This window comes from Salvelinus alpinus, chromosome 23 (genome assembly GCF_045679555.1).
Source record: "Salvelinus alpinus chromosome 23, SLU_Salpinus.1, whole genome shotgun sequence".
NCBI classification, from domain to species: domain Eukaryota; kingdom Metazoa; phylum Chordata; class Actinopteri; order Salmoniformes; family Salmonidae; genus Salvelinus; species Salvelinus alpinus.
In genome coordinates, this window is record NC_092108.1 from 41,637,389 (window position 1) to 41,663,502 (window position 26,114).

Here is a 26,114-nt window from a genome sequence, read left to right on the forward strand (position 1 = left end):
TTGAGTTAATCATAATTCCAGTGATTCGTTAAATCACTTAAAATGAACGAAAAGAAGCAACCTTTATTTTTCAAAGATTTTACAAGTATGATATTTCATTGAGCGACACAGATGACCAAAGAACTACAATCATAGTCAAACAATTTCCACAGAGAAAGAAATATCACCTCGCTCACTTCAACACAAAACCCCCTCAGAGGCAAATAATATTAAGATCAGACAGGCAGGGGGGGGGGGGGGTTGGCTACTTTATGTCCTAATTGAAGGTTCTTTGCATTCCAAATTCCCTGTACCTCATGGGGGACTCAAAAGTGGTGTTTTGTTTGCTCATCTTCAAATACAGTTCAAAGGACCATTTGCTGATATTTAATCTACTTGAATATCAACCCATTTAGTTGTAGCAACATTTCCTTTCTCTTCAGTAGTTCCCCCGTTGAAATTATAGGCCGATTTCATAAAGGAACAACAAAAATAGATTAATGTTTAGTGATGAAACCTGCCAATTGATGTGTACAATTGAATGGCACATACACATATTGTCAGATAGGGATAGTTGTCACGGGAAAATAACACATTTTCATAATTTATCTGAGGGAACTGGTTAATGTCTATAAGATACAGATATCAGATATTTTGGTAAGTACAAACATTTAGTCAGAATGGATGGCATCTTAAACATCTTTCTACAGGTGTTCATAACAGACTGTTTAACCACGTCACTAGCATACAACTATGACTTCTGAAAATCGTAGCCTCTCACGACTCAACAAAATGACATGAAAAATGTCAAATGATACTTAATTATCACAAGCATGGAAGGAAGGGTACCACAATTACTGAGTGATGGTTACACACATTTCATAATATCAGAGTGAAAGATCTCAGACCTAAAACGAACATGGGAGCAGCGCTAGACTTGGGCAGGAGCTCACCGGAGCGGAGACCCGGCACCTAAAATGTTCTACTGCTTGAACTGCTGTACCTCTTATAGAATATTAGCTCAAAAGTATTGTGGAGTCCTGCTAGTCTTGGGCGATATACCGTATACTTCAAAATACAGACAGTATGATTTTCAATACTGCCCACAGTATGGTGGAGTTTGTGGTTATTATTCTTTTGAAATAGCACCCCTTGTGTGCACTTCCGGTAATACCGTATACCCTGGTATGGTACAGAAACTGTAAGAAAATCTGGATACCGCCCAACCCTAGCTCCTGCACCTAAATATAAACAGTACCGGCACACAAAATGAGTACCAGCACCTATTTCAGTCCAAGTCAAGCACTGCATGGCAGGGAAGTGACAGAAATAGGACTTACACAAAATACTGCTTTACACGTGGGAAACTTTACCATCAATGATACAAATTACATCAACATCGTTTCTCTAAGTGTGACAGGGTAGGCCTACTACATGTTTGAATATGTAAGTATTGGCGTTTTCATCAAAACTAAAGGACATTCAGAGGGCAAAGTCAAATGTCAACTTCAACTGGAAAATACAGTTTACACAATCTACCACATCCCCCAACATTTTTTAAAGGGGGCATGATGTGGTGGGGGCTAGACAAATCTACACCACACCCTTTAAAATGGGCACTAAATAAAAACTACCGGTGTCTACAACACCAACGTGGACCAAAATGAATTCACGTCCTCTGGCACAGACAGAAATTCCTCCCATCTGTCAAGAAACTCATACATTTCAGTTATCTTTTTCATATGGGGCCAATGATAGCCATCACTGAATACCTACATTTAGCAGGTGCCAGACGCTTCCAACCTTCCTTTGTAGTCAGTTATACTTCAAGAATTCCAGTCTCATGACTGTAGTATTCACACTCTTCATGTCTATAACCTCTCTGCACAGAAATTCATGTTCCCATGTGAAGCACCTCTTATCTGAAGCTAGGCTAATCATGACCAATAACAGGAAAACATGATTTAATACAGAATTTCATGTTTAAACGTAGGGCTCTAGGGATAACTTCCCCGCTTACTGTGGGTTAATGAATTGTAGCCATGGAAAAGATATCTGCGTCCTGCTTTCATGTCTGTGGAGCTGTGATGCTTTTTAAACTAATAATCTGGATGTCATTTAGAAGATCAAGTGATAACTGCTTCATTCGATTACAATAGGTTGGTTATGATATTCTTTTTACTCTCTTTTTTCGTACTACAGAACGATACACTTAGCAGAAAAAAATGAAAACTTGTCTCGCAAACTACCACTTCGGATCTCGAGACAATAATGTCTTCCTTTAATAGTTTCCAAGAGCCATTCCACCACTTTTCCTTAGTAGACCACCTTGAGAAAGACCCAAGCGGAAAGCCAGCGAAATTCACAAGCTTCTTATTTCCGAACCTCTGCGACAACAGACCTCGTGTAGAAAACTTTCCAACTCAAAGCTGAAAAAGATGAACGGTCAGAATCCTTTCCCGACTCCTGCACCATTTGATTCCGTTTGAGATGTTCCACCACGACCTCTTGGTCCGCACGAGCCCTCTCCTCTCTCAAACATGTTCAAATGCAGAGCACGGTTCAACTTTGAGGTTAGAAATTTTCCCAAATCGACTGACTGCTTTTCCCCCCCTCTGGCTGGCAGGAGAAGGTTTTGTGGATTGAGCTTGAAGGGTTGTGTTAGAACTCCTCTTCTCAGTCTCTCTGCTCCAAGAGCAAGGAACTCAGCCAACTAACTGGTGGTCCCGGGAGGCGCGGAGATGTGACTCCTGTGTCCTCCAAGAGGATCCACAACCTTCGTCCCTCAAATCATCACCGAAGGTCCCGTCTCTCCGATGGCGCTACTTCCGACGTATGCTGCTTCTCCTTTTTCTCCATGTCTCCGTGTGCGAGCAGGGCCTTCTCTCTCCCTCCCTCTCACTCGCTCGTCCTGTCCAGCTCAACCCCCATTTTGCTCTCACTCTTGTGATTGGTTGGTTTCTCTCGGTCTCGCTCCTGTTGCTTTCACACAGTGGTGCTTCAGTTGTAGCAGTGGAAAACGGGTATCCATGTTTCTTTTTTTGATTTTACCCAGATTAAAATGCAGGCGAACTAAGCTCAGCACAGGCTTAGCTCCTTTTCCCACGACCTAAGAGTAAAATAAAAACAAAGATAATTGTAATACCCTGATAAAGAGCTTCTGGTATCCTACTTACTCCACCTGATACTATGATATTACTAAATAACATCTTACAGTAACGGTTGGCTTAGCTCATAGAATGTACAGTGCAAAACGTTCACAGATAACTGTCGTCTTACACTCTAGTACTGGGACAGTCCAGTCACACCATGTTGATAGGCTCGTTCACCCTGGTAGGTGGAGTCTTGGGAGAGGGCCACGTCAATCTGGGACTTGAACTCATCGCCAAGGTAGCTGTCCTGTAAGGAAAACAACAAAGGAGAAGCTATTAGCCTGCTGATTTTCATGCCTGGTATGTCTATGTCAGACCAATAAAGTCTGCTAAACAATGAATATGTAAAGGGTTCTGTTGACTTACCTGGGAGAGTTCAGGCTGGGACAGGCCAGGCTGGCTCATCTGGGAGGGCTGGCTCATGGTGATGTAGCCCTGGGTCAGGGGTCCCTGGGAGAAGGGCTGGGAGCCCAGGTCCTGGCTGGCCTGGCTGCCACTCATGTGGCCGTGCTGCCCGTTGCCCCCGCCATGGCTCGCCATACCACGACTCCTCTGGCGCCCGCCTCGTGCCCCTCCGCCCGCCTTACCCTTCATACCTCCGCCACGGCCTGCTTGGGGGCCGTTGACCTGGCCCAGGTAGCCTGGCGGGGGCATGGGGGGCATGACCAGGTTGAAGGGGATGGGGATGTTCAAAGAGGCCATGGGGCCTGGGCCAATCATGCCAATCTGGTCGTGGGTCTGGAAGTACATGTTGGATGTACGTGCTGAAGGGAGAAAAAAAAGAGAAAATTTTTAGACAACGGCAAAACAAGTACAAAGACACACAAGTTTACAGTTTGACGTCGCCTCTCACCAGTGCTGCTGCGGTCATACACAGATCCAGGAATAAGAGCTTCCCTGGCATCATACATGGCTGTGCTCATGAAACGGCCCCCCTGAAAAACCCACACATAGAAAAAAACACTTCACTAAGTCGAAACAGAAGCTGACGCACATGTTCTTTTTTTTTTTTATATAACGGTGTACCGTCTACACTGAAGTAAAATCGGGAAAACACTGTGCAACCCGCATAAACATGTACACGGTCAGACACACGCGCGTGTTCAAGGGGCCGGACAAGACTCACAGGGTTGACGGCGTTGACCAGCTTGCGAGGCTTGCTGAACTGCATGAGGCTCTCCCTCAGGTTGTTGAGGGGTCCCTCCACCAGAACCTTCTGCTCCTTGTAGTAGTTGAGCAGGTGGTTCCACAGAGGCTGCTTGGACAGGGCCTTGGGGTTGCCCACGATGATAACCCCATACCTACACACAGGGCACAGTTCCTTTACTGTCAGAGTAATGATCATTGGTGAATCCTCACAGTAAAACGTTGACATAACGCCAAAGACAAACATTCAAATAGTCTTGCAAAAGTTATTTTTTAAAAAAAGACAGGATGATAAGATGTTTCTAATTATCTGTTGAGCATCAGGAGACAGAAGGACTGCACATGTCCTGGTGTTATTTACCTGGCCCTGGTGAGAGCCACGTTGAGACGTCGTGGGTCGTTGAGGAAGCCGATGCCCTGGTGCTCGTTGGCTCTGACACAGGACAGGATGATGAAGTCCTTCTCTCTGCCCTGGAAGGCATCGACACTGGCTATCTCCACCTCCTGGGGACAGCCAAGAGACAGAAACTACGAACTAGTACTGTTCCAATCACCATCTGGCCTCCACTTAAAAACAGTAAAGGTAGACATTTTTTTTTTAAAGTCACTGCAGAAAGCACTGCACAGACAGTGGCGTGCCATTATTTATACGTTCTTTCTCCCTAACCCTGTGAGCATGCTGTACCTGGTAGAGCTTGGTGTGGAGAGAGCCACTGAACTGCATGTACTGCACCAGATAGGACCTCTGGCCCTCGTAGGGGGTGATGATGCCTATCTGGTCAGGCTTGGCCCCGGCCTTGAGCAGCCTGGTGGTGATCTTCTCCACGTTGGAAGCCTCAGTCCTGTACACAGAGAGAAAGAGAGAAGAAAAGCTTAGTCACACACAAAAAAAAAAAAAAACAGGTCAAAAAATGACAAATGCTTCCATTTGTCAAATACCTGTTTAGATAGGAGGTTCCGGAGCTTGCGATTTCCTCCTGGCCCTGGGTCACATAGAAGAACATGGGTTTGTCTGGCTGTGGCCACTGGAAGTCAAAGCCTTTCTTGATGCGGTCAGCTGTATAAATAACAGAAAGGGGTCAAGATGGGGAGAGCTAGTACATTTACATTAAGGTTAATCCAGAATTAAGTGTAGAAGCCAGTGACATGTTTTAGCTTTGTTTTTGGTGTTTTCCACCTTGTTCAAACTTAGTAAAAACTTGCTGTTATGAAGCAATACATGGTTGTTCTGTTTTCTTGGTCTTTCGAGCCAGATTATGTAAACTTCCCATCTAGTTAGTAGACAGCAGGGAGTCCATTCCCCACTTGATGGCCAAGCACATCAGCAGAACAAGCTAACCCTAACCTCTGTTTGTGAGGGTTCTACACACTGGCCCCGAACCCTTCTCCCTCAGCGACTTACCCGCAGTGACTCCGTTCTGCAGGGAGCCCTCGTAGAAGATGTTGGAGGGGAAGGCACTGAGGGCTGGGTGCATACGGTACTGCACCTGCAGACGGATGGGCCTGATGCCCAGCACCACCAGACGCTCAAACAGGGACTGGGACAGGCCCGCTTTGGCTGCCTTCTTACACATCACTACTGGACCCAGCTGGCAGTGGTCTCCCACCAGAATCAGCTGGAGAGAAACAGAGAAATCCTAGATTTAGTATGAACAGAAAGGTGATTCCAATTCAAATCTAATGTCGTGTGGTTTGGGAACTAGCATTGGGTGTAGGTAGAGTGCCTCACTCAGTGTTCTGCACCTGCAACAATGTCGAATTCAACCAAGCACAGACACCTGCAGGCAATAAATGACACTACACGTTTCCATCAGCAACAACTATTGATAAACATTCTGTACGAGAAACAGAGAGAAGTTGGGGCCTGTCATTGAACTAAGTGACTGGGCATAATTTTTCTTAGAGGTTTGAGATTTCTTAAGAGACTGAGACGTACCTGTTTGGCCCCCAGTATGACAGGCACCATGCACTCGGGCTCAGTGGCCTGCGTGCTCTCATCAATGAGGATGGAGCGGAACTGCATCTTGGCCAGGCGGGGGTCCCCTGCTCCCACACAGGTACAGCAGATCACATCAGCATTCTGAGGAGCAGAGATGGGAGTGAAGGGAGTCGTGGTCAGTCATAATCAACTTGAAGTAGATATTTATTCACAGTGGAATTAAGACATTTTTAGGACTTTGTTTTAAGGGAGTGTGGAAAAGGAGCAGGCGTTACTGTGAGTAGTTCCCTCTCGGCGGTGCGCTTCAGGGCCCTGTAGCGCTTCTCATCAGAGGAGGACAGCTCCCCAGTCTCGTCCTTCAGCTGCTGCAGCTTCTGAAGCTCTGGTATACTGCACACAGATACAGCAAAACACAAACTGAGAAACCAGTGCTCTTTACTGTGCTGGAATTATGTAGCCTATAATGAAGGTGTAAGACAGAGGAAAGACCTCGGGAACATGACCTGCACATCTATGCTTTCAAACTGAGTATGTCTCGTGGCCCATAGCCAAGTTCTCAAGTGGAATCGATCCTTTGTCTCTAGTTAACAGGACACATGATGAGATAAAGAAACCATTCCTCCCCGGGTAGCAGTCCCAGGTTACCTGTCCATGTTGCGGATCTGGTTGTGCAGAGCCAGGAAGGACACAGGGGAGTCGATGGCCTCTCTGCTCTTGGCACAGAGCCTCACCACCTTCAGGCCCGACATGTGGATCTTCTCAGTCAGCTGGTCCACCGCGATGTTGCTGGGAGCGCACACCAGCACTGGCCTGAGGACACACACACACAATCGCAACTGGTGTTAGGGATGGATAAAGGTGCTTTTATTAACCTTTTGGTTGGTCAACTGAGAACAATGTGTCATTTGCAGTGATGACCTCTACCAATACTAATGTAGCCACTCTTGTAGTGAAAGTTATTTACTAAGTACTGTATATGGTGTCCCCTATTAAGTGAGCACATCTTACCCGTTGCCCTGTCTGGCCAGGTGGTAGACTACAGTGGCAGAGGTGACCGTTTTCCCCGTGCCAGGGGGGCCCTGGATGAGACTGAGAGGACGCTGCAGCACGGTCTTCACAGCATACACCTACGTGATGACACACGACGTTGGCATCTGACAAACTGTCAGCGAACGTGATCGAAGGAATAACTCAAATCTACTCAGATTCTGTCTACGATAACACCCACCTGTGAGTGGTTGAGGTCAGGCAGGCCCTGGGCGGTGAAGCGTTTGGGCAGCTGACACTTGATGACCACATCCTCCACCTCGTGACCCAGCAGCTTGTGGTAGATGTACCCGGACACAGAGGTCTCGTCCACGGCAAAGGTCTTCAGGGCGCTCTGCATCCTGGAGGAAAGTTGAAACAAGTCCCCGTGTCAAGCAAGCTGAGCCCAACCCATTGCATCACATATTGATGTGTCAGAAGATTCCTACCTGTCAAAAGAGGTGGACTTCCACACAAAGTCAACCTGGAAGTTATGTGGTACTTCCACAGGAGCCCCAGCACTGCTCCTCAGCTCGATGGCTATCTCGTCGCCATAGTCTATTAGGGAAGGATTAAGGACAATACACCACAAAACCTTACACCTATTCATCCCAGAGACTAATGTGGAGATACTGTGGTGCTACTGAGAGGAGAACGCCAAACAAAGAAACAATTACGTAAATCAATTGTGCGGCACACAAGATGCTGAAGAGTAAAAGATAGCAACGTTACAGCATAGCAATGAAAAGGATACTGTCTGGGACTTTGATGACATGTCCAATACCCTTCCAGAGTGGGGCAAGATCTCCCTTGTACCTCAGGCAAATCTCATCACCCTGCATCAGGCGCATGTCTACAGAAATACAGAGAATGAAAAGAGGGACAGCAAGGGAAAGGGAATTAGCTTATGAAAGGCACAATATAGAATTGATAGATTTTAGAACATTCATCATACAAAAATGTAAACCGTACATGCACACACACACACATTCAGACTTAGACTATAAGACAGGCCAGCATGCACGTCAGGGAGAATGCGAGGGGAGGTTGTGGCCGGAATGGAATGGAACACGTGACGTTGATGAACAAAAAAAGGAATTACCACCTGAGTCCGTCTTGGGAAGGCTGAAATAAGCAATCCGCTTTTTATTGAGTCCCAAGTCCCACCTGACAGTTATATTGTCTTGGGTCTGTGAAACAAACAGACGAGAGAGCGATCAATCAAACATGTAAAACCAAAACTGCCTTTACATCCAAAAGCAGGACGAGCTAGCCTGAACAGTCCAGCAAAACACAGTTGGCCTTACCTGGGACTCTTTGAGTTTCTTATCGTAGTCGGCTTCCAGTTTGACCAGGGGGCCAAATATGTTCTGGTACTGGTAGGCATCCTCGTAGCGCAGCAACACGTGCTGAGGCTCCTCGTCCACGCCGGGCTTCTCCAGGTCCTCCAGAGTGGCCGTGGTGTTTTCCTGAAGACACCCAGACAGACAGATACAGTCAAACAACAACCACTAAAAGACTGCTGCTCTATAATTGTCTTTTATATCAAAAGGACCAAAGTAGTAGGCCACTGGCCTATAGTAAATTGCTGGCTAACTTATGCTAAATAAGTCATCTTATGAACCTTCCAGAGCTCCTCCAGCTTATTGATCTGCTGGGCGGTGATCTGGCGGGCCCGAAGCTGCTCCTGCTCCGAGGGGATCTTCACCAGCCAGGAGAGGAAGCAGCGGTCCTGGATCAGCGGCTGCCACTGGGAGCTGTCCCAGTTGATGTCTTTCAGACTGCTCTGACTGGCACATGGCTGCCTGCATTACCAAAACACACACATTACATCTATCAATGCACTCTATTACAAAATCTCTTTGATTCAATGATTAGAGCCATTGGGTCTGGGTCTGAGAAGGCCCAAGAAAAGGGCATCTGATCACTGTGATACAGAATGGTATAAAGAAGGTTAACAAACACCATAGATCTGCTTTACCTGCAAAGCAATACCACCACAGAGTCTGCCTTGGCGGGGATGAACCCCAGGAGGAAGACGTTGCGACAGCCACAGTTGTAGCACTCCAGCACCGTCTCCCCCAGAGGACCGTCCTTGTGCAGAGTCACCTCCTTGGACTTTGCTCTGACCAGGTGGTTCACAATGTGACTGAGATGAAAGATGAGAGAAAAAGCACAAAAATGTATGCACTCTCTACCTACCGTAAGTTGCTCTGAATAAGAGTCTGCTAAATGACTCAAATGAAATTGTGAAATGTAGGTATATCAACATTTCAGGTAAATGTCTTTCTGACCCATGTTAAAAGGGTATAAGTCAATTCAGTCTCCATTTGCATCACATTTCTACTTCATGTGTGCAGCCTCCCACGTCGAGTAGACGGCAACTACATTTAGCTAAATACACCACAGATGGAAGGTCAACAACCGCCGGTTGGTTGGTCTTTGAAGCCTACCTGCCAGACGTATTGCCGCGTCCATTGCAAAACCACTTCTTGCTGGTGTTGCAATACACCACGCATGCCGGATCGTGAATGCCACAGTAACTGGGCGGAAAAAAAAATAACACAATGACAACTTTAATATTGGTGTTTTGGGCAAGGTAAAGTCGGATAAAACAAGCTATCAACACTTCAAACCTTTTTTTTCTTCTTTTTGTTATCTGTCCGACAGAACTAAAAAGTATTTCTGAACATTACCTGCATGCATGCACTGGGAGGTCTTTAGTATAATAGGTGTCCTCCTCGTCTTCTTCAAAGTTCAACTCTGCAAGGAGTTGACTTGCTTTTACAACAGAGTCTTCCCCATTCTGCAGAACTCCATCAGGCCCATTCACCTGGAGAGTAACGTGGACATTTAAAGACACTGGCAAAATAATGTAAATGACCTGGAAAAGGACACACCACCACAAATAAAAAGGTTTTCGCTAAAAGTGCATTTGACAGCTAGTTAGCTAACTTGCTATTAAATGCACTTGCTGTAGCAAACTCGCAGCAGTTAGTAGGCATTTACGTTACTAGCTATCTAAAAGCATACCAACTACCTGTTGTGACTGTCATGCAGATACATGGTATAGTCATGGCTACCTTATCAAGAAAATGAGACTGCTGGTCAAATATTCCTGGTGTCCATCTCAGAACGCATATTAACTAATGTAAGCATGCTAAGTCATTATGTAAACATTCTGGCTAAGCTAATTCGTTAGCCAGCTGCGTGGCCTGTGGGGCAGATGCATGTGTTTTCTATGTAGCTCGACAGCTAGCTATGCTAACATAGATAGCTTCTGCTAACTAGCTAACTACCTCCAAGATCCATATCAAGGACGCTGTTAGCTAGATTTCCACAAAGCAGGCAACAATTATTCCACGAACCTGGTTGTCCAACTGACTCTGAGTCTGGCCTGTTTGAGTCTGGCTCGGTAGGGTAAAATCTGTGAACTCATATTCCGAACCCTGGGTATCTGCTCCAAGCAAGTCGGCTTCCTCGGTGTCCAGGAACGTGAGAGTCTGCGAGCTCGGCCCGTACGCCTCAACACTCATGTTCTCCACCAACAGTGATATTTCAGAATTATATTTTAGGTACAGTAGCTAACTCAGCAATGTGTAGATATCCCTGCCAAAAGTGTACTTGAAAAAATATCGAAAAACCTGCGCAAATGAATAAAGAACTGACAAGATACGGGATCGAGAGCCTCAACTCCCACTCGAAATAATGACGTAACACCTTGCACCGCAGAACAAATGCATAGAGCACAGGAGTGTCCATGACGTTTACACATAAGTCAATATTTTTCACCATCCTTGATTCGGCCCACTGTACAGTCAGTCCACTGAGCTTTATGGTACAGTCAGAAATTGCTTAGCACAAGTGCTTACCCTTCCTGATGATATTATGTCAGATGACATTCAACTGAATGCTTTTCATTTGCAATAGATGTAATGAAGAACATCAGGTACTGTACTACCATATACACTACAGCAATAGTTATTTTGTGAATTTCTTACAAAAATACAGAAAAGGCTAACTGAGACATGAGTGATTTAATCACAGCATTAGACCTGTTCCATATTCTGAAGTAGAGAATACAGATACCGAACACAAGATAAAAAATGTCATATCATGATTCATCACATTATAAATATTGATTGTATATGCAATAAATTACCTGAGATATTAACACAAGATTGAGGTACATTTATCAAAGAAAACATATTGTTTCCTCCTTATATTGTACACTATAGTAATATACAGATATTGTACAATTTCACAACAAATATTAATGACACGACAAAGGGGGAGCTGGAGCTGGTCCAATAAACGGCACACTACATTAACCATAATGTCAAAGCGAGAGTGATTGGTGAGGTGAATAAGGAACTAAAGGGGGAACTATTGAAAATAGTGAGAAGCAGCCAATAGTATAGCTGTCAGGAGGACGTGGCTTAAAAGCACACGTCCGTGCACACTGGATATACAAAGATGTTTCTCTCATCTACAGCACCGTTCATTGGACCAGTACTCCACTGTTTGTGGAATGCAGTCAAATATCCATACCCAGAGCCATAGATATACTATCCATGGATAGAGCCATGGCTCTGCCTATGTTTATTCATATACTCTTCCTTTCTCTAGTTTCTACAACAGGGGAGTGCCGATGCCCCTCTCTTTAGCTAACGCTCCCCAGACTACCATGGGTAGATGCTGATGATGTTTAAGTGCTTTATCTGTCCATTGAGGACAGCAGCAGTGAGTTGAGGACAAAGGTCACTGGAAGTCCTTCTTTAGTGAGCGTGCTGATGGTGCTGGTGGCTGCAGTGGTGGTGGTGGTGGTCATCATCCTCAGCTTGACCCACAAGCTCCAGCATCTCCCCCACTATGGCCTGCAAGGCTCTGCCTAGGTCCTGGGCATTGTAAGGCTTCCCCAGAGGAGGAACGTGCACAAACGCTGACCTGCCATTCCCCAGGTACAGTGACGTGTAGTAGGTGTAGTCACATAGGTATCTGACAGGGACAATGGTTGAGTTAGGGTAAGAGAGACAAAAAGAGGCATTAGCCTTTATCAGAATCAATGGATTTGCCATTCAGGTGAATGGGATTTCTGAAGCGGAAACTTAAATTAGAAATTCAGATTATAAAGGCATACACCACCCAAACTATGACATAACACTATCTTATCAGTACCTAAAAAGTAGGCTACAATTACAGATTTGGATGTTCATAGATAGAATACATTTGTAATTTGAGTAAACCCTCCCTTTAATGGAGTTTCATTGAAAAAAAGTAAGGGATCATAAATAGTGCTGTATTTTTTTATTTCACCTTTATTTAACCAGGTAGGCCAGTTGAGAACAAGTTCTCATTTACAACTGCGACCTGGCCAAGATAAAGCAAAGCAGTGCGACAAAAACAACAACACAGAGTTTCACATAAACAAACGTACAGTCAATAACACAAAAGGAAAAAATATATAAAATCTTTGTACAGTGTCTGCAAATGTAGAAGAGTAGGGAGGTAAGGCAATAAATAGGCCCTAGAGGTGAAAATAATTACAATTTAGCATTAACACTGGAGTGATAGATGTGCAGATGATGATGTGCAAGTAGAGACACTGGGGTGCAAAAAGGTAAGTAAAAATATGGGATATGGGATGAGGTAGTCGGGTGTGCTATTTACAGATTAGCTGTGTACAGGTACAGTGATCAGTAAGCTGCTCAGACCGCTGATGCTTAAAGTTAGAGAGGGAGATATAAGACGCCAGCTTCAGAGATTTTTGCAATTCGTTCCAGTCATTTGCAGCAGAGAACTGGAAGGAAAGGCAGCCAAAGTAAGTGTTGGCTTTGGGGATGACCAGTGCTGCTGGGGCGCGTGCTACGGGTGGGTGTTACTATGGTGACCAGTGAGATGAGATAAGAAAGGGGCTTTACCTAGCAAAGACTTATAGATGACCTGGAGCCAGTGGGTTTGGCGACGGATATGTAGTGAGGGCCAGCCAACGAAAGCATACAGGTCGCAGTGGTGGGTAGTATATGGGGCTTTGGTGACAAAACGGATGGCACTGTGATAGACTACATCCAGTTTGCTGAGTAGAGTGTTGGGGGCTATTTTGTAAATTACATCGCCGAAGTCAAGGATCGGTAGGATAGTCAGTTTTACGAGGGTATGTTTGGCAGCATGAGTGAAGGAGGCTTTGTTGCGAAATTAGAGGCCGATTCTAGATTTAATTTTGGATTGGAGATGCTTAATGTGAGTCTGGAAGGAGAGTTTACAGTCTAACCAGACACCTAGGTATTTGTAGTTGTCCACATATTCTAGGTCAGAACCGTCCAGAGTAGTGATGCTAGTCGGGCGGGAGGGTACGGGCAGCAATCAGTTGAAGAGCATGCACTTGGTTTTACTAGCACGTAAAAGCAGTTGGAGGCCACGGAAGGAGAGTTGTATGGCGTTGAAGCTTGTTTGGAGATTTGTCAGCACAGTGTCCAAAGAAGGGCCAGATGTATACAGTATGATTGGTTGATTGAAAGTAGAGTCGAGCACACCACTCACCGGCCTGCGTCCTTTGATACTGACACTGCCACACCCAGCCTTGAGGAGTTGACCCTCTTGCATACCAGGTCCATGTCTATGACTGAATCGATGCATTCAGGGCCCCCCTCCATACAGCACTGAGAGTCTGGACAGAAGCTGCAGTTGTCCACCCGCTTGTAGCCGTGGTTGCGGCCACATTTCTCCAGGGTGACCGTGGTGGCTATGCCAGAGACTCCGACATGGACCACCAACTGTTGACCAGCGGAGAAGAGGATGTGTGGGGTTGGGGTTGTTAGCGGGAATTTAAAGAGATTATTGTATTCACTGTAACATGAGCTACTGAGTAATATCAATAAAGACAACAAATTATGTCATTATGTTTACATCATACAGTAGAAATAAATAGCCTACAGTATGTCATATAGTAAGTGTGCAGACTGTGCACCTAGACACTACGTCAGGGCTTTTATACCATGCCATAAATACATATAAAGTGAGGAACAACACTTGACTCTTGCTATGATTTCTTTTGGTTACCTGTGGCTGGTGCTGTTTCCATAGAGATGGAAGCAGACTTTGAACTGCCTGGTACTCCACTGGCACCTCACAGACGTGCAGATCCACATTCTGAGCCAAGCCTAACCTCTCCAGTTCCTGTACACAGAGGAAACAGGAAGGGTGCGAGAAACCACAAACCCAATTTTATTTGCTAAAGCTTTATTATACCTCGAGTTATTTATTGTGCATCATTGTTTTAAAACCTGTTGATTTTTATAACTGTGTAGTGTGTCATGATAACACTAATAACTGTAGTAACAACATTCACACATTGTTAAATAGGTATTAGTGCTATTCTTTATTCCACTTGTGTAATAAAGAAAAACGCTTAACTCCATTACTATGTAATTACTAAATTACATTTAAGGTTATACAATTGTGTTACTAAATAATAAAAGTGTTACTATGTAATTACTAAATTACATTTCATGTGATAGAATTTTGCTACTAAATAATAGCAGTGTTACTACTCATGTACAAGTGTAATCAATGTAAGATGTTACCAATAAGATTAGATCTCCTAATGATGCGCCATGCAGAACACTCAAACTCACGTACCTGTACTGCCACCCAGCTAGCATTGATGGTGTGATCTCCAAAAGGTTCAAACCCTAAACAAAATATAGATGATATTGATAGCCTTTTAAAGTCATCACATAGCAACACCAATGTCGGAGGGAAACACTGTTTTTATAGCTTGCTGCTTTATCACTCTAGGCCTATGTGAATGAGAGTGACAAGACTCGTCATTCAAAGTCTAAAGGTTAGATCAAGTTAAATATGATCCATTACAACAGCTGACACGTACAGTCAATTGTCAAACAATATATGCCAATCAGTACATGGGTTTATAGAATAGATGACACTATAATTTTCATTTTAGTTGTATAGGAGAAGAGCACCCTAAAACCAGACTTCTTGTCAATACGAATGTAGCCTACATATTTCACAGGAGTATCATAACGCAACAATGTATCCATGAATGGCTGAATGGCTACATTGCCGCCTCTGTCTTGATATGCTTGTCATTGGTTGGTTTGCTCTTCTGCTTCATCACAAATCATAGATTTCAACCTGACAGATAGCCGATTACATGGAGTTGAGCGAGAACTAGTGTGGGCGGACCGGAGCTTCGAAGTCACATAAGATGACGTTTTTTATTTTAAAAACGACTGATATCAGCACCCAAAGAATAGCCCGCAATTAGACATTGTTCTGTGTAATTGCGGGCTATTCTTCAGGTGCTTGAAATCATTTTATGTGGCGTCGGAGCTCCAGTCGGGCCACACAAGTCGCCGCACAACTCCATTGTAAATCGCGGAGTTGAGTTTCGTCGGCTACCTGACAGACAGACATTTCCTGAATGGAAGATGACAATACTGTACAGTAGTTTAAAAATAATTTTGTTTTCAAGGTGTAGAAACACAACAATATAGGCTAAAGTCCTTCAAACCTAAAATTGTTATTCTTATGGCTCAAATAGTGCAGGCAACTAATTTCAATCAACAGTTTAGTGAAAACTGACAGCAAACTATCAGCAATTTACATAAATTAATTACCTGTCACTATTACCGTGCTTTTAGTCGCCATAATTTGTGAGTTATTGTAAATTCTGCAAAGATGTCATCAATTATTTCTGAACGCCGTTGAGTTGAGAATTCCTCCTCGATTCTCTTTCGCTATCTATTAATTCGTTATTTTGCAGGAGCTCAAGCGTTCTCGTTCTTTCTTCGACGCTTTGACAACACTGTACACCTCAACATCCAGCCGTCTATCGCCATCTACTGTAATGGCATGCATGCAGGGCCGGCTCTCTCGACCTATAGGGGGCCACCAACCCAATAGATAAAAAAAAAAAGAAGAAAAAAAAGAGTAATTTTAGGGTTAGGGCTAGGAACGCAATTTGCTATCGAGAGTAACAATAGTAGAATACACCAGGATGCGCATCATTTGGCAGTTTCTCTCTTGTTTTGTCAGTCACATACAAATTACCTCAATTACCTCGACTAATCTGTTTAAAAAAAAAATATTTCACCTTTATTTAACCAGGTAGGCTTGTTGAGAACAAGTTCTCCTTTACAACTATGACCTGGCCAAGATAAAGCAAAGCAGTGCGACACAAACACAGAGTTACCCATGGAATAAACAAAAGTACAGTCAAAACACAATAGAAAAGTCTATATACAGTGTGTGCAAATGAAGTAAGATTAGGGAGGTAAGGCAATAAATAGGCCATAGTGGCGAAATAATTACAATTTAGCAATTAAACACCGGAGTGATAGATGAGCAGAAGATGAATGTGCAAGTAGAGATACTGGGGTGCAAAGGAGGAAAAAAATAAACAACAATATGGGGATGAGGTAGATGGGTGGGCTTTTTACAGATGGGCTGTGTACAGGTGCAATGACCTGTAAGCTGCTCTAACAGCTGATGCTTAAAGTTAGTGAGGGAGATATGAATCTCCAGCTTCAGTGATTTTTGCAATTCGTTCCAGTCATTGGCAGAACTGGAAGGAAAGGCGGCCAAAGTAAGTGTTGGCTTTGGGGATGACCAGTGCAATATACCTGCTGGAGCGCTTGCCGCAGGTGGGTGCTGCTATGGTGACCAGTGAGCTGAGATAAGGAAGGGGCTTTACCTACCGATCGCTGCCCGCACCTGCCCGCCCGTCCAGCATCACTACTCTGGACGGTTCTGACCTAGAATATGTGGACAACTACCTAGGTGTCTGGTTAGACTATAAACTCTCCTTCCAGACCCACATTAAGCATCTCCAATCCAAAATTAAATCTAGAATCGGCTTCCTATTTTGCAACAAAGCATCCTTCACTCATGCTGCCAAACATACCCTCGTAAAACTGACTATTCTACCGATCCTCAACTTCGGCGATGTCATTACAAAATAGCCTCCTACACTCTACTCAGCAAATTGGATGCAATCTATCACAGTATCCTCCATTTTGTCACCAAAGCCCTAAATACTACCCACTACTGCGACCTGTATGCTTTCAGTTTTACGAGGGTATGTTTGGCAGCATGAGTGAAGGATGCTTTGTTGCGAAATAGGAAGCCGATTCTAGATTTAATTTTTGGATTGACATTTTGGTCAATGTGCTTGTACCCCGCACATTGACTTGGTGCCGGTACCCCCTGTAAATAGCCTCGTTATTGTTCTTTGATTGTGTTACCTATTTTCTCTTACTTTAGATTATTTTGTAAATTATTTTTTATCTTATTTTTCTTAAAACTGCATCGTTGGTTAAGGGCTTGTAAGCATTTCACGGTAATGTCTACACTTGTTGTATTCGGCTCAAGTGACAAATACAATTTGATTTGACATGGATAATTGAGTGACTGTCAATGTAGGTAATGTGTAAAGTGACTATGCATAGATAATAAACAGCGAGTAGCAGCAGAGTTTAAAAAAGGGGCAGATAATGCAAATAGAGTAGTCATTTGACTATTCAACAGTCTTATGGCTTGGGGGTAGAAGCTCTTAAGGAGCATTTTGGACATAGACTTAGGTCCAGCCTATGACTAGGGTGGCTGGAGTCCTTGACAAGTTTTAGGGCCTTCCTCTGATACCTCCTGGTATAGAGGTCCTGGATGGCAGGAAGCTTGTCGGTGATCAGACCTACCACCGTTGTGTCATCGACAAACTTAAAGATGGTGTCGTGCTTGGCCACACAGTCGTGGGCCAAGCAGGAGGGGACTAAGCACGCACCCCTGAGGGGCCACCATGCTGAAGATCAACGTGGCAGGTGTGTTGTTGCCTACCCTTACAACCTTGGGGCAGCCAATTGGAAATCCAGGATCCAGATGCAGAGGGAGGAGTTTAGTCCTAGGGTCCTTAGCTTAGTAATGAGCTTTGAGGGCACTATGGTGTTGAATGATGAGCTGTAATCAATTAACAGAATTCTCACGTAGGGGTTCCTTTTGTCCAGGTGGGAAAGGGCCGTGTGGAGTGCAATAGAGATTGCGTAATTTGTGGATCTGTTGGGGCGGTATGCGAATTGGAGTGGGTCTGGGGTTTCTGAGATGATGGTGTTGATGTGAGCCATGACCAGCCTTTCAAAGCACTTCATGGCTACAGACGTGAGTGTTACGGGTCGGTAGTCATTTAGGCAGGTTACCTTGGCATTCTTAGGCAGAGGGACTTTGGTGGTCTGCATGTAGGTCAGGGACAGGTTGAAAATGTCAGTGAAGACACTTGCCAGTTGGTCAGCGTATACTCTGAGTACACATCCTGGTCATCCGTCTTGTCCTGCGGCCTTGTGAATGTTGATCTGTTTAAAGGTCTTACTCACATCGACTACGGATAGCGTGATCACACAGTCGTCCGGAACAGCTGGTGTTCTTATGCATGCTTCAGTGTTGCTTGCCTCGAAGTGTGCATGGAAGTAATTTAGCTAGTCTAATAGGCTTGTGTCACTGGGTAGCTCGAGGCTGGGCTTCCCTTTGTCAGCTAACAATTTTGAGATTGGTAGTTAGTCTAGCCAGCTATCTAAACTTGTAGTAATCATGGCCGATTACTGATTGGGCACACAGGGCAGGGGGGCCCCATTCATTTTGTTAGTCATTCTCACTCAGATATCATACTAACAAGCAAAATTTGTAGAATTGCATGAAATTTGTTATGAAATTGCAACATTTTCTCTGTGCCCGAATATCTTTAAAACTTGTTTTGCCGCAAGGTGGGGGGGTACCCAACCAAATCTTGCTCAGGGCCCCCAAAATGCTAGAGCTGACCCTGCATGCATCCTCCCATAGTTCATTCTCCTGAGTTTATTGGCTTGACTAATTTGCTTAGTCTATTGTTGAAATGACACATGCAATGATCAATTTGTGAAGGCTGTCTAAAGCCAGAAGATAGCAAATGTATATGAATAAATGTTTTGTATTCATAAGGCATTTCAAGTCTTCTTTTCACTATCAAATGTATTTTCCTCATGCATTTATAATCTCTTCATTTGGTAACATTGGCACTTTGCATATAATAAAATGATTTTCCCAACTCCCAAAATTAGGACAGGTTCAGCAGAATAGAGCAATGCCAGCTGTAGAGGCCTTTAACTTCATAGGACCTGATAGAGTTTGCATTTAGCCATTTATAAACTTCATTGCAAAAAAGGTAAATGTTGTTACAACTCACTTCAGCCATCTTCTCAGCTTCGTCACATATGTAAAGCAAAATATGAATCCATGAATTGAATTTGATAATAAAGGCACTCCCATGTTGATATCTGTTCACCATAATAACATAGTTTGTGTTCAGTCCACACCTCTGTTTCGGGACATGACTCATACATTCTAGCCTGATTTTAAATGCCATGCTGCTTATGGATGAATAAAGAAAAAATGCAGTTGTTTCTGTCAAAATAGGAAACTTTTGGTTGGTGTGCGTAATCTATTCCAAGAAAGAGACATCAAAGGGAGATTATTTCACTAAAGGAACCTATTTTAATTGATGACATCCTAACCATATGTATTTTTTATGTATAATATTCTGAAGAATGCTGGAAGATGTAAATCTGGAGATTGTGTGTGTGTGCTTATTGGTGAGAGACAATCACACACACACATACTGCCCGATCCTCCATTCACCACCCACGCATCATCCTGTACTGCAGTCTTCAACAACCTCGATCCCCTCCCCCCCATTCATTCACATGCTCTTGCGTCACAGCCTATGTCAATGTTGCCATGGAAACAAATGATGCCCTTGCTATTCTGTGGTGCTGATGCAGCCAGTCTATGGACGTCATTACTTTTTACTGGGGGAATTTGGCTATTTTGGCTGCCTACCACCCCGCTGCGCTGGGCTATTCATAGGAACAGCAGACAGCCATCACTCTTTACAGTCTTATAGGCCTAGAGCTTGAAACCATTTTTCATCACTCCTTATTTCTCACTCGGGCTTTCTGGTCTGAGGTGGCATATCTCTCATGCTTAACCAGTCTAATATTGTGTTTCCGGGCAGATAAAATATCCTTTGCAATAACCAACAGAAGAGCTATAAGCTAACCATTCACATTTTTTTGGTTGAGTTCTTAGTCAAACATTGGCTGTTATTTTCTAAGAAAAAACATGGTTTCCTTTTCCCTCTGCAGTATTTCCTTCCTCTTTTCTGTTAAAACCTATTAGGTAATTGCATCCTCAATAAAACGCCCCTTAATCTATTTGGCCAAGCTGTGCCATCTCTCTTAGAAATGTGCTTGGATTGAAAGACACAGTATTAAACCATTTTTGAGATCAAATGTTTCCACTCAGTGTTTGACTGCACACCTATTACTGAGCCCATGTTAATGAATTCTTACAGGGCAGGGTGCCTTGTAAGAACGTGCCAACGAGTAGGTAAACCACCACTTCCCTCCGTATTATTGGCCAATGTGCAATCATTAGAATACAAACTGGACGATCTAGGATTAAGACTATCCTACCAACGGGACATTAGAAACTGTAATATCTTATGTTTCACCAAGACTTGGCTGAACGACGACACGGATAATATAGAGCTGCCTGGCTTCTCCGAGCATTGGCAGGACAGAGCAGCTACATCTGGTAAGATGAGGGGTGGGGGTGTGTCTATTTGTCAATAACTGCTGGTGCGCAATGTCTAATATTAAAGAAGTCTCAAGGTATTAATCGCCTGAGGTAGAGTACCTTATGGTAAGCTGTAGACCACACTATCTACCGAGAGAATTCTAATTGATATTATTCGTAGCCATCTATTTACCACCACAAACTGATGCTGGCGAGCTGTATAAGTCCATAAGCGGCACTCCTAGTGGCCGGGGACTTTAATGCAGGCAAACTTAAATCTGTTTTACCTCATTTCTACCAACATGTCACATGTGCAACCAGAGGGGAAAGAAAAAAAACTCTAGACCACCTTTACTCCACACACAGAAACGCACACAAAGCTCTCCCTCGCCCTTCATTTGGCAAATCTGACCATAATTCTATCCTCCTGAAACCCGCTTACAAGCAAAAACTAAAAACAAGTAGTACCAGTGACTCACTCAATACGGAAGTGGTCAGATGACATGGATACTACGCTACAGGACTGTTTTGCTAGCACATATGTTCCAGGATTCATCCAATGGCATTGAGGAGTATACCACCTCAGTCGCCGGTTTCATCAATAAGTGCATCGACGACATCGTCCCAACAGTGACCGTATGTACATTTCCCAACCAGAAGCTATGGGTTACAGGCAACATCCGCACCGAGCTAAAGGCTAGAGCTGCCGCTTTCAACGAGCAGGACCCTAATCCGGACACTTATAAGAAATCCAGCTATGCCCACAGACGAACCATCTAACAGGCAAAGCAACAATACAGGACTAAGATTGAATCCTACTACACCGGCTCTGACGCCCATCAGTTGTGGCAGGGCTTGAAAAATATTATGGACTACAAAGGGAAACACAGCCACGAGCTGCCCAGTGACGCGAGCCTACCAGACGAGCTAAATGCCTTTTATGCTCGCTTCGAGGCAAGCAACACTGAAGCATGCATGAGAGCACACGCTGTTTTGGACGACTGCGTGATCACGCTCTCCGTAGTCGATGTGAGCAAGACTTTTAAACAGGTCAACATTCACGGGGCCAGACGGATTACCAGGACGTGTATTCAAAGCATGCATGGACCAACTGGCAAGTGTCTTCACTGACATTTTCAACTTCTCCCTGACCGAGTCTAATACCGACATGTTTCAAACAGACCACCATTGTCCCTGTGCCCAAGAAAGCGAAGGTAACCGGAGCGCCAAGTCTAAGAGCAAAAGGCTCTTTAACAGCTTCTACCCCCAAGTCATAAGACTGCTGAACAATTAATCAAATGGCCACTCGGACTATTCACATTGAACTGCATTGTTGGTTAAAGGCTTGTAAGTAAGCATTTCACAGTTGTATTCAGCGCATGTGACAAATACAATTTGATACAATGTATCTGGAGATGTATCCTCTTTGTCTGTTTCTTTGTCATCATATAGATACTGTATATATACAGTAGATCACTTGTAATGAAGAATAGACTGAGTGACACAATGAAACACACACACTCAAGCATACACACAGCCCAGTTCAGTTTGTTGAAGTGTCAGTTTATTCTTCATTGAAGTGTGTGTCTCATACTGAGCACATACGTAATTTCATCATCTAGTTTTGATTAACATTTGGTTGAGTTGTAAACTAATTTGAATTCAGCATGAAATCAACAAAAAATATCACAATTTCATTGGATTTAGGTAAAACAATTGGGTGAAAAAATGTGATATTCCCTTACGTTGATGACTTTTTTGACATGATGTGGAAACTACTTGAGTCAACCAGTGTTTGCCCAGTGGGGTGTGTGTGTGTATATTCGGTAAATAAAAGTGTTTAAGTGCGCTTATTCACATACAGCTGTCAAATGATAGAATGGCGCTGAAGGAGATGGCTGCCGTTTTACGATCCCATAACCAAATTGTGCTATTGTGTATGTTTTTTCACGTTATTTGTAACCTATTTTGTACATAATGTTTCTGCCACCGTGTTTAATGACTGAAAAAAGCTACTAGGTATCGTGGACGAAGGCTCGGGTGCCTTGTAAGGATCCGACGACGAGAGGGTAATCTACCTTTACCATCGGTCCTATTAGCCAACGTACAATCATTCGATAATAAAATAGACGAACTACAATCACGTATATCCTACCAACGGGACATTAAAAACTGTAATATCTTATGTTCCACTGAGTCGTGGTTGAACAACGACATGAATTTAAGCGGGTTTTAAGCTTTTCCGGCAGAATAGAACAGCGGCCTCTGGTAAGACAAGGGGTGGCGGTCTATGTATATTTGTAAACAACAGCTGATGCACGAAATCTAAGGAAGTTTCGAGGTTTTGCTCACCTAAGTATCTCATGATAAGCTGTACCACACTATTTACCAAGAGAGTTTATGTGCATTTTTCGTAGGCAGCGCTCCTAGTGGCCGGGGACTTTAATGCAGGGAAACTCAAATCCGTTTTACCTAATTTCTACCAGCATGTTAAATGTGCAACCAGAGGGAACAAAACTCTAGACCACCATTACTCCACACACAGAGACGCACGCGTACAAAGCTCTCCCTCGCCCTCCATTTGGCAAATCTGACCATCATTCTATCCTCCTGATTCCTGCTTACAAGCAAAAACTAAAGCAGGAAGCACCAGCGACTCAGTCATTAAGAAAGTGGTCAGATGAAGCAGATGCTAAGCTACAGGACTGTTTTGCTAGCACAAACTGGAATATGTTCTGGGATTCTTCCGATGGAATTGAGGAGTACACCACATCAGTCACTGGCTTCATCAATAAGTGCATCGAGGATGTTGTCCCCACAGTGACCATACGTACATACCCCAACCAGAAGCCATGGATTATAGGCAACATCCGCACTGAACTAAAGGGTAGAGCTGCCGCTTTCAAGGATGCCCTCCAACAAACCATCAAACTGGCAAAGAGTCAATACAGGACTAAGATTGAATTGTACTACAGCGGCTCCGACGCTCGTCGGACGTGGCAGGGCTTGAAAACTATTACGGACTACAAAGGGAAGCACAGTGACACAAGCCTACCAGACGAGCTAAATTACTTCTATGCTCACTTCGAGGCAAGTAACACTGAAGCAGGCATGAGAGCATCAGCTGTTCCCGGACGACTGTGTGATCACTCTCTCCGTAGCTGACGTGAGTAAGACCTTTAAACAGGTCAACATTCACAAGGCTGCAGGTCCAGACAGATTACCAGGACGTGTACTCCGAGCATGTGCTGACCAACTGGCAAGCGTCTTCACTGATATTTTCAACATGTCCCTGTCGGAGTCTGTAATACCAACATGTTTCAAGCAGACCACCATAGTCCCTGTGCCCAAAAACACTAAGATAACCTGCCTAAATGACTACCGACCCGTAGCACTCACGTCCGTAGCCATGAAGTGCTTTGAAAGGCTGGTCATGGCTCACATCAACACCATTATCCCAGAAACCCTAGAGCCACTCCAATTTGCATATTGCCCCAACAGATCCACAGATGAGGCAACCTCTATTGCACTCCACACTGCTCTTTCTGACCTGGACAAAAGAAACACCTATGTGAGAATGCTATTCATTGACTACAGCTCAGCGTTCAACACCATAGTGCCCTCAAAGCTAATCACTAAGCGAAGGACCCTAGGACTAAACACCTCCCCCTGGATCCTGGACTTCCTCACGGGCTGCCCCCAGGTGGTAAGGGTAGGTATCAACACATCCGCCACGCTGATCCTCAACACGGGGGCCCCTCAGTTGTGCGTGCTCAGTCCCCTCCTGGTCTCCCTGTTCACTCATGACTGTATGGCCAGGCACGACTCCAACGCCATCAAGTTTGCCGATGACACAATAGTGGTAGGCCTGATCACCAACAACGATGAGACAGCCTATAGGGAGGTCAGAGACCTGTCCGTGTGATGCCAGGACAACAATCTCTCCCTCTATACTGGGTACGGCCCAGTATATCACTGCACTGGGGCAAAGCTTCCTGCCATCCAGGACCTCTATACCAGGGGGTGTCAGAGGAAGGCCCTAGAAATTGTCAAAGACTCCAGCCACCTTAGTCATAGACTGTTCTCTCTGCTACCACACGGCAAGAGGTACCGGAGTACCAAGTCTAGGTCCAAAAGGCTTCTTAACAGCTTCTACCCCCCCAAGTCATATGACTCCTGAACAGCTACTCAAAGGGATACCCAGACCCCTCTTTTACACTGCTGCTCTCCGTTTATTATCTATGCATAGTCACTTTAACTCAACCTACATGCACATATTACCTCAATTACCTTGACTCTGTACCGGTACCCCCTGTATATAGCCTTGCTATTGTTATTTTACTGCTGCTCTTGAATTATTTGTAACTTTTTTTTGTAGGTATTTTTCTTAAAACTGCATTGTTGGTTAAGGGCTTGTAAGTAAGCATTTCACTGTAAGGTCTACACCGGTTGTATTCGGTGCATGTGACAAATAACGTTTGATTTGAAATGGCGTGTGAACAATGGGCTCGTCCGAGTTGATCACTTGTCATGGTCACCGCCTTTCAGTGTGTTGCATTTTGGGGATAAAAAGTGTCTGACTTGCAAAATATGATCTGATTAAAGCTCATAAAGTTTTGACTGTAGTCGACTGCAGGTTTATGCAGTTGCTCTTCACCACTTTCATCCTGCAGCAATCGCCTGCATTGTTGGAGGCTCATTTGGGTGGTTGACATAAGACGTGACTGAAACAGGAACCAACTTTACTGTAATTCAAATGAATATGATATTTGAGGCTCTCTCAACAATTGGTTTACAATGCACACTCATATTTTCAGCTTGTGAGTGTGTGATATAGGGGTTGTTGGAGACACGTTCATTTCGACATTAATAAACAATGGCAACACTGCCATGTCGCACTAAACCTAGATTTGGAAAACCACATCAGTGTCCGATTTTCGGCTGTCACAGATGCACCTCCCCCCAACTTCACTCGTCGACTTCAATCTACAGTCGGTTGCTTTCGCTTTACCGCTCAAAACGACCCCATTGTCTAAATTCAAGTGGAGTGAGCTGAATAAACCTTATTTGCGCCTTCCTAGTTTCCAATAATGCCCCGCCCAGTCTCTTTTGGCTACCCCGAGTATTCTATTTTATGACATCAAACCACAATGCACTGCACTGTTTGCAGTTTACCTAAAGTTTCCATGGTAATAATGACTGGTTCAGCCCATTATTTAAATCAGACCGGAAGCATACGTCATTTTGGGCCA

At 44.2% G+C, this 26,114-nt stretch overlaps 2 protein-coding genes across 4 annotated transcripts; both read right to left on the minus strand.

The window, feature by feature from the left end:
* Positions 1 to 43: 43 nt before the first annotated feature.
* LOC139551026 (regulator of nonsense transcripts 1) lies at positions 44 to 10,970 on the minus strand. Of its 3 annotated transcripts, none has more exons than XM_071362365.1 (23): positions 10,611 to 10,970; positions 9,939 to 10,075; positions 9,696 to 9,785; positions 9,224 to 9,391; positions 8,867 to 9,047; positions 8,550 to 8,711; positions 8,348 to 8,432; positions 7,997 to 8,095; positions 7,692 to 7,800; positions 7,445 to 7,604; positions 7,225 to 7,343; positions 6,862 to 7,026; positions 6,492 to 6,606; positions 6,214 to 6,357; positions 5,680 to 5,893; positions 5,217 to 5,334; positions 4,963 to 5,119; positions 4,639 to 4,781; positions 4,258 to 4,432; positions 3,985 to 4,066; positions 3,498 to 3,895; positions 3,259 to 3,378; positions 44 to 3,088 (listed from the first exon to the last, which is right to left on the minus strand). In XM_071362365.1, the coding sequence occupies exons 1-22, from the start codon at positions 10,776 to 10,778 to the stop codon at positions 3,262 to 3,264; spliced, it is 3,306 nt and encodes a 1,101-aa protein (XP_071218466.1). In that variant the 5' UTR covers positions 10,779 to 10,970; the 3' UTR covers positions 44 to 3,088; positions 3,259 to 3,261. The 3 variants fall into 3 exon arrangements, with proteins under 3 accessions (XP_071218466.1, XP_071218465.1, XP_071218467.1); XM_071362364.1 differs by having other exon boundaries at positions 8,345 to 8,432; XM_071362366.1 differs by lacking the exons at positions 44 to 3,088; positions 3,259 to 3,378; positions 3,985 to 4,066 and having other exon boundaries at positions 3,710 to 3,895; positions 8,345 to 8,432.
* A 290-nt stretch (positions 10,971 to 11,260) lies between these two features.
* Positions 11,261 to 16,160, minus strand: LOC139551028 (pyroglutamyl-peptidase 1-like). The gene is made up of 5 exons (XM_071362367.1): positions 15,882 to 16,160; positions 14,881 to 14,933; positions 14,302 to 14,418; positions 13,783 to 14,015; positions 11,261 to 12,240 (listed from the first exon to the last, which is right to left on the minus strand). The coding sequence occupies exons 1-5, from the start codon at positions 15,910 to 15,912 to the stop codon at positions 12,021 to 12,023; spliced, it is 654 nt and encodes a 217-aa protein (XP_071218468.1). The 5' UTR covers positions 15,913 to 16,160; the 3' UTR covers positions 11,261 to 12,020.
* Positions 16,161 to 26,114: the final 9,954 nt, after the last annotated feature.

Bases quoted from the DNA above. Each gene is read 5' to 3' on its own strand.
- LOC139551026 (XM_071362364.1), bottom strand. From the start codon at position 10,778: ATGAGTGTTGAGGCGTACGGGCCGAGCTCGCAGACTCTCACGTTCCTG. The intron at 5,894-6,213 runs GTACGTCTCAGT...GTTTCTCTCCAG, and splicing joins TCATACTGGGGGCCAAACAG to CTGATTCTGGTGGGAGACCA. The intron at 5,335-5,679 runs GTAAGTCGCTGA...TTATTTATACAG, and splicing joins GCAGAACGGAGTCACTGCGG to CTGACCGCATCAAGAAAGGC.
- LOC139551028 (XM_071362367.1), bottom strand. From the start codon at position 15,912: ATGGCGACTAAAAGCACGGTAATAGTGACAG. The intron at 14,016-14,301 runs GTAACCAAAAGA...GCTGGTCAACAG, and splicing joins GGAAACAGCACCAGCCACAG to TTGGTGGTCCATGTCGGAGT. The intron at 12,241-13,782 runs GTGAGTGGTGTG...TGTCCCTGTCAG, and splicing joins GTATCAAAGGACGCAGGCCG to ATACCTATGTGACTACACCT.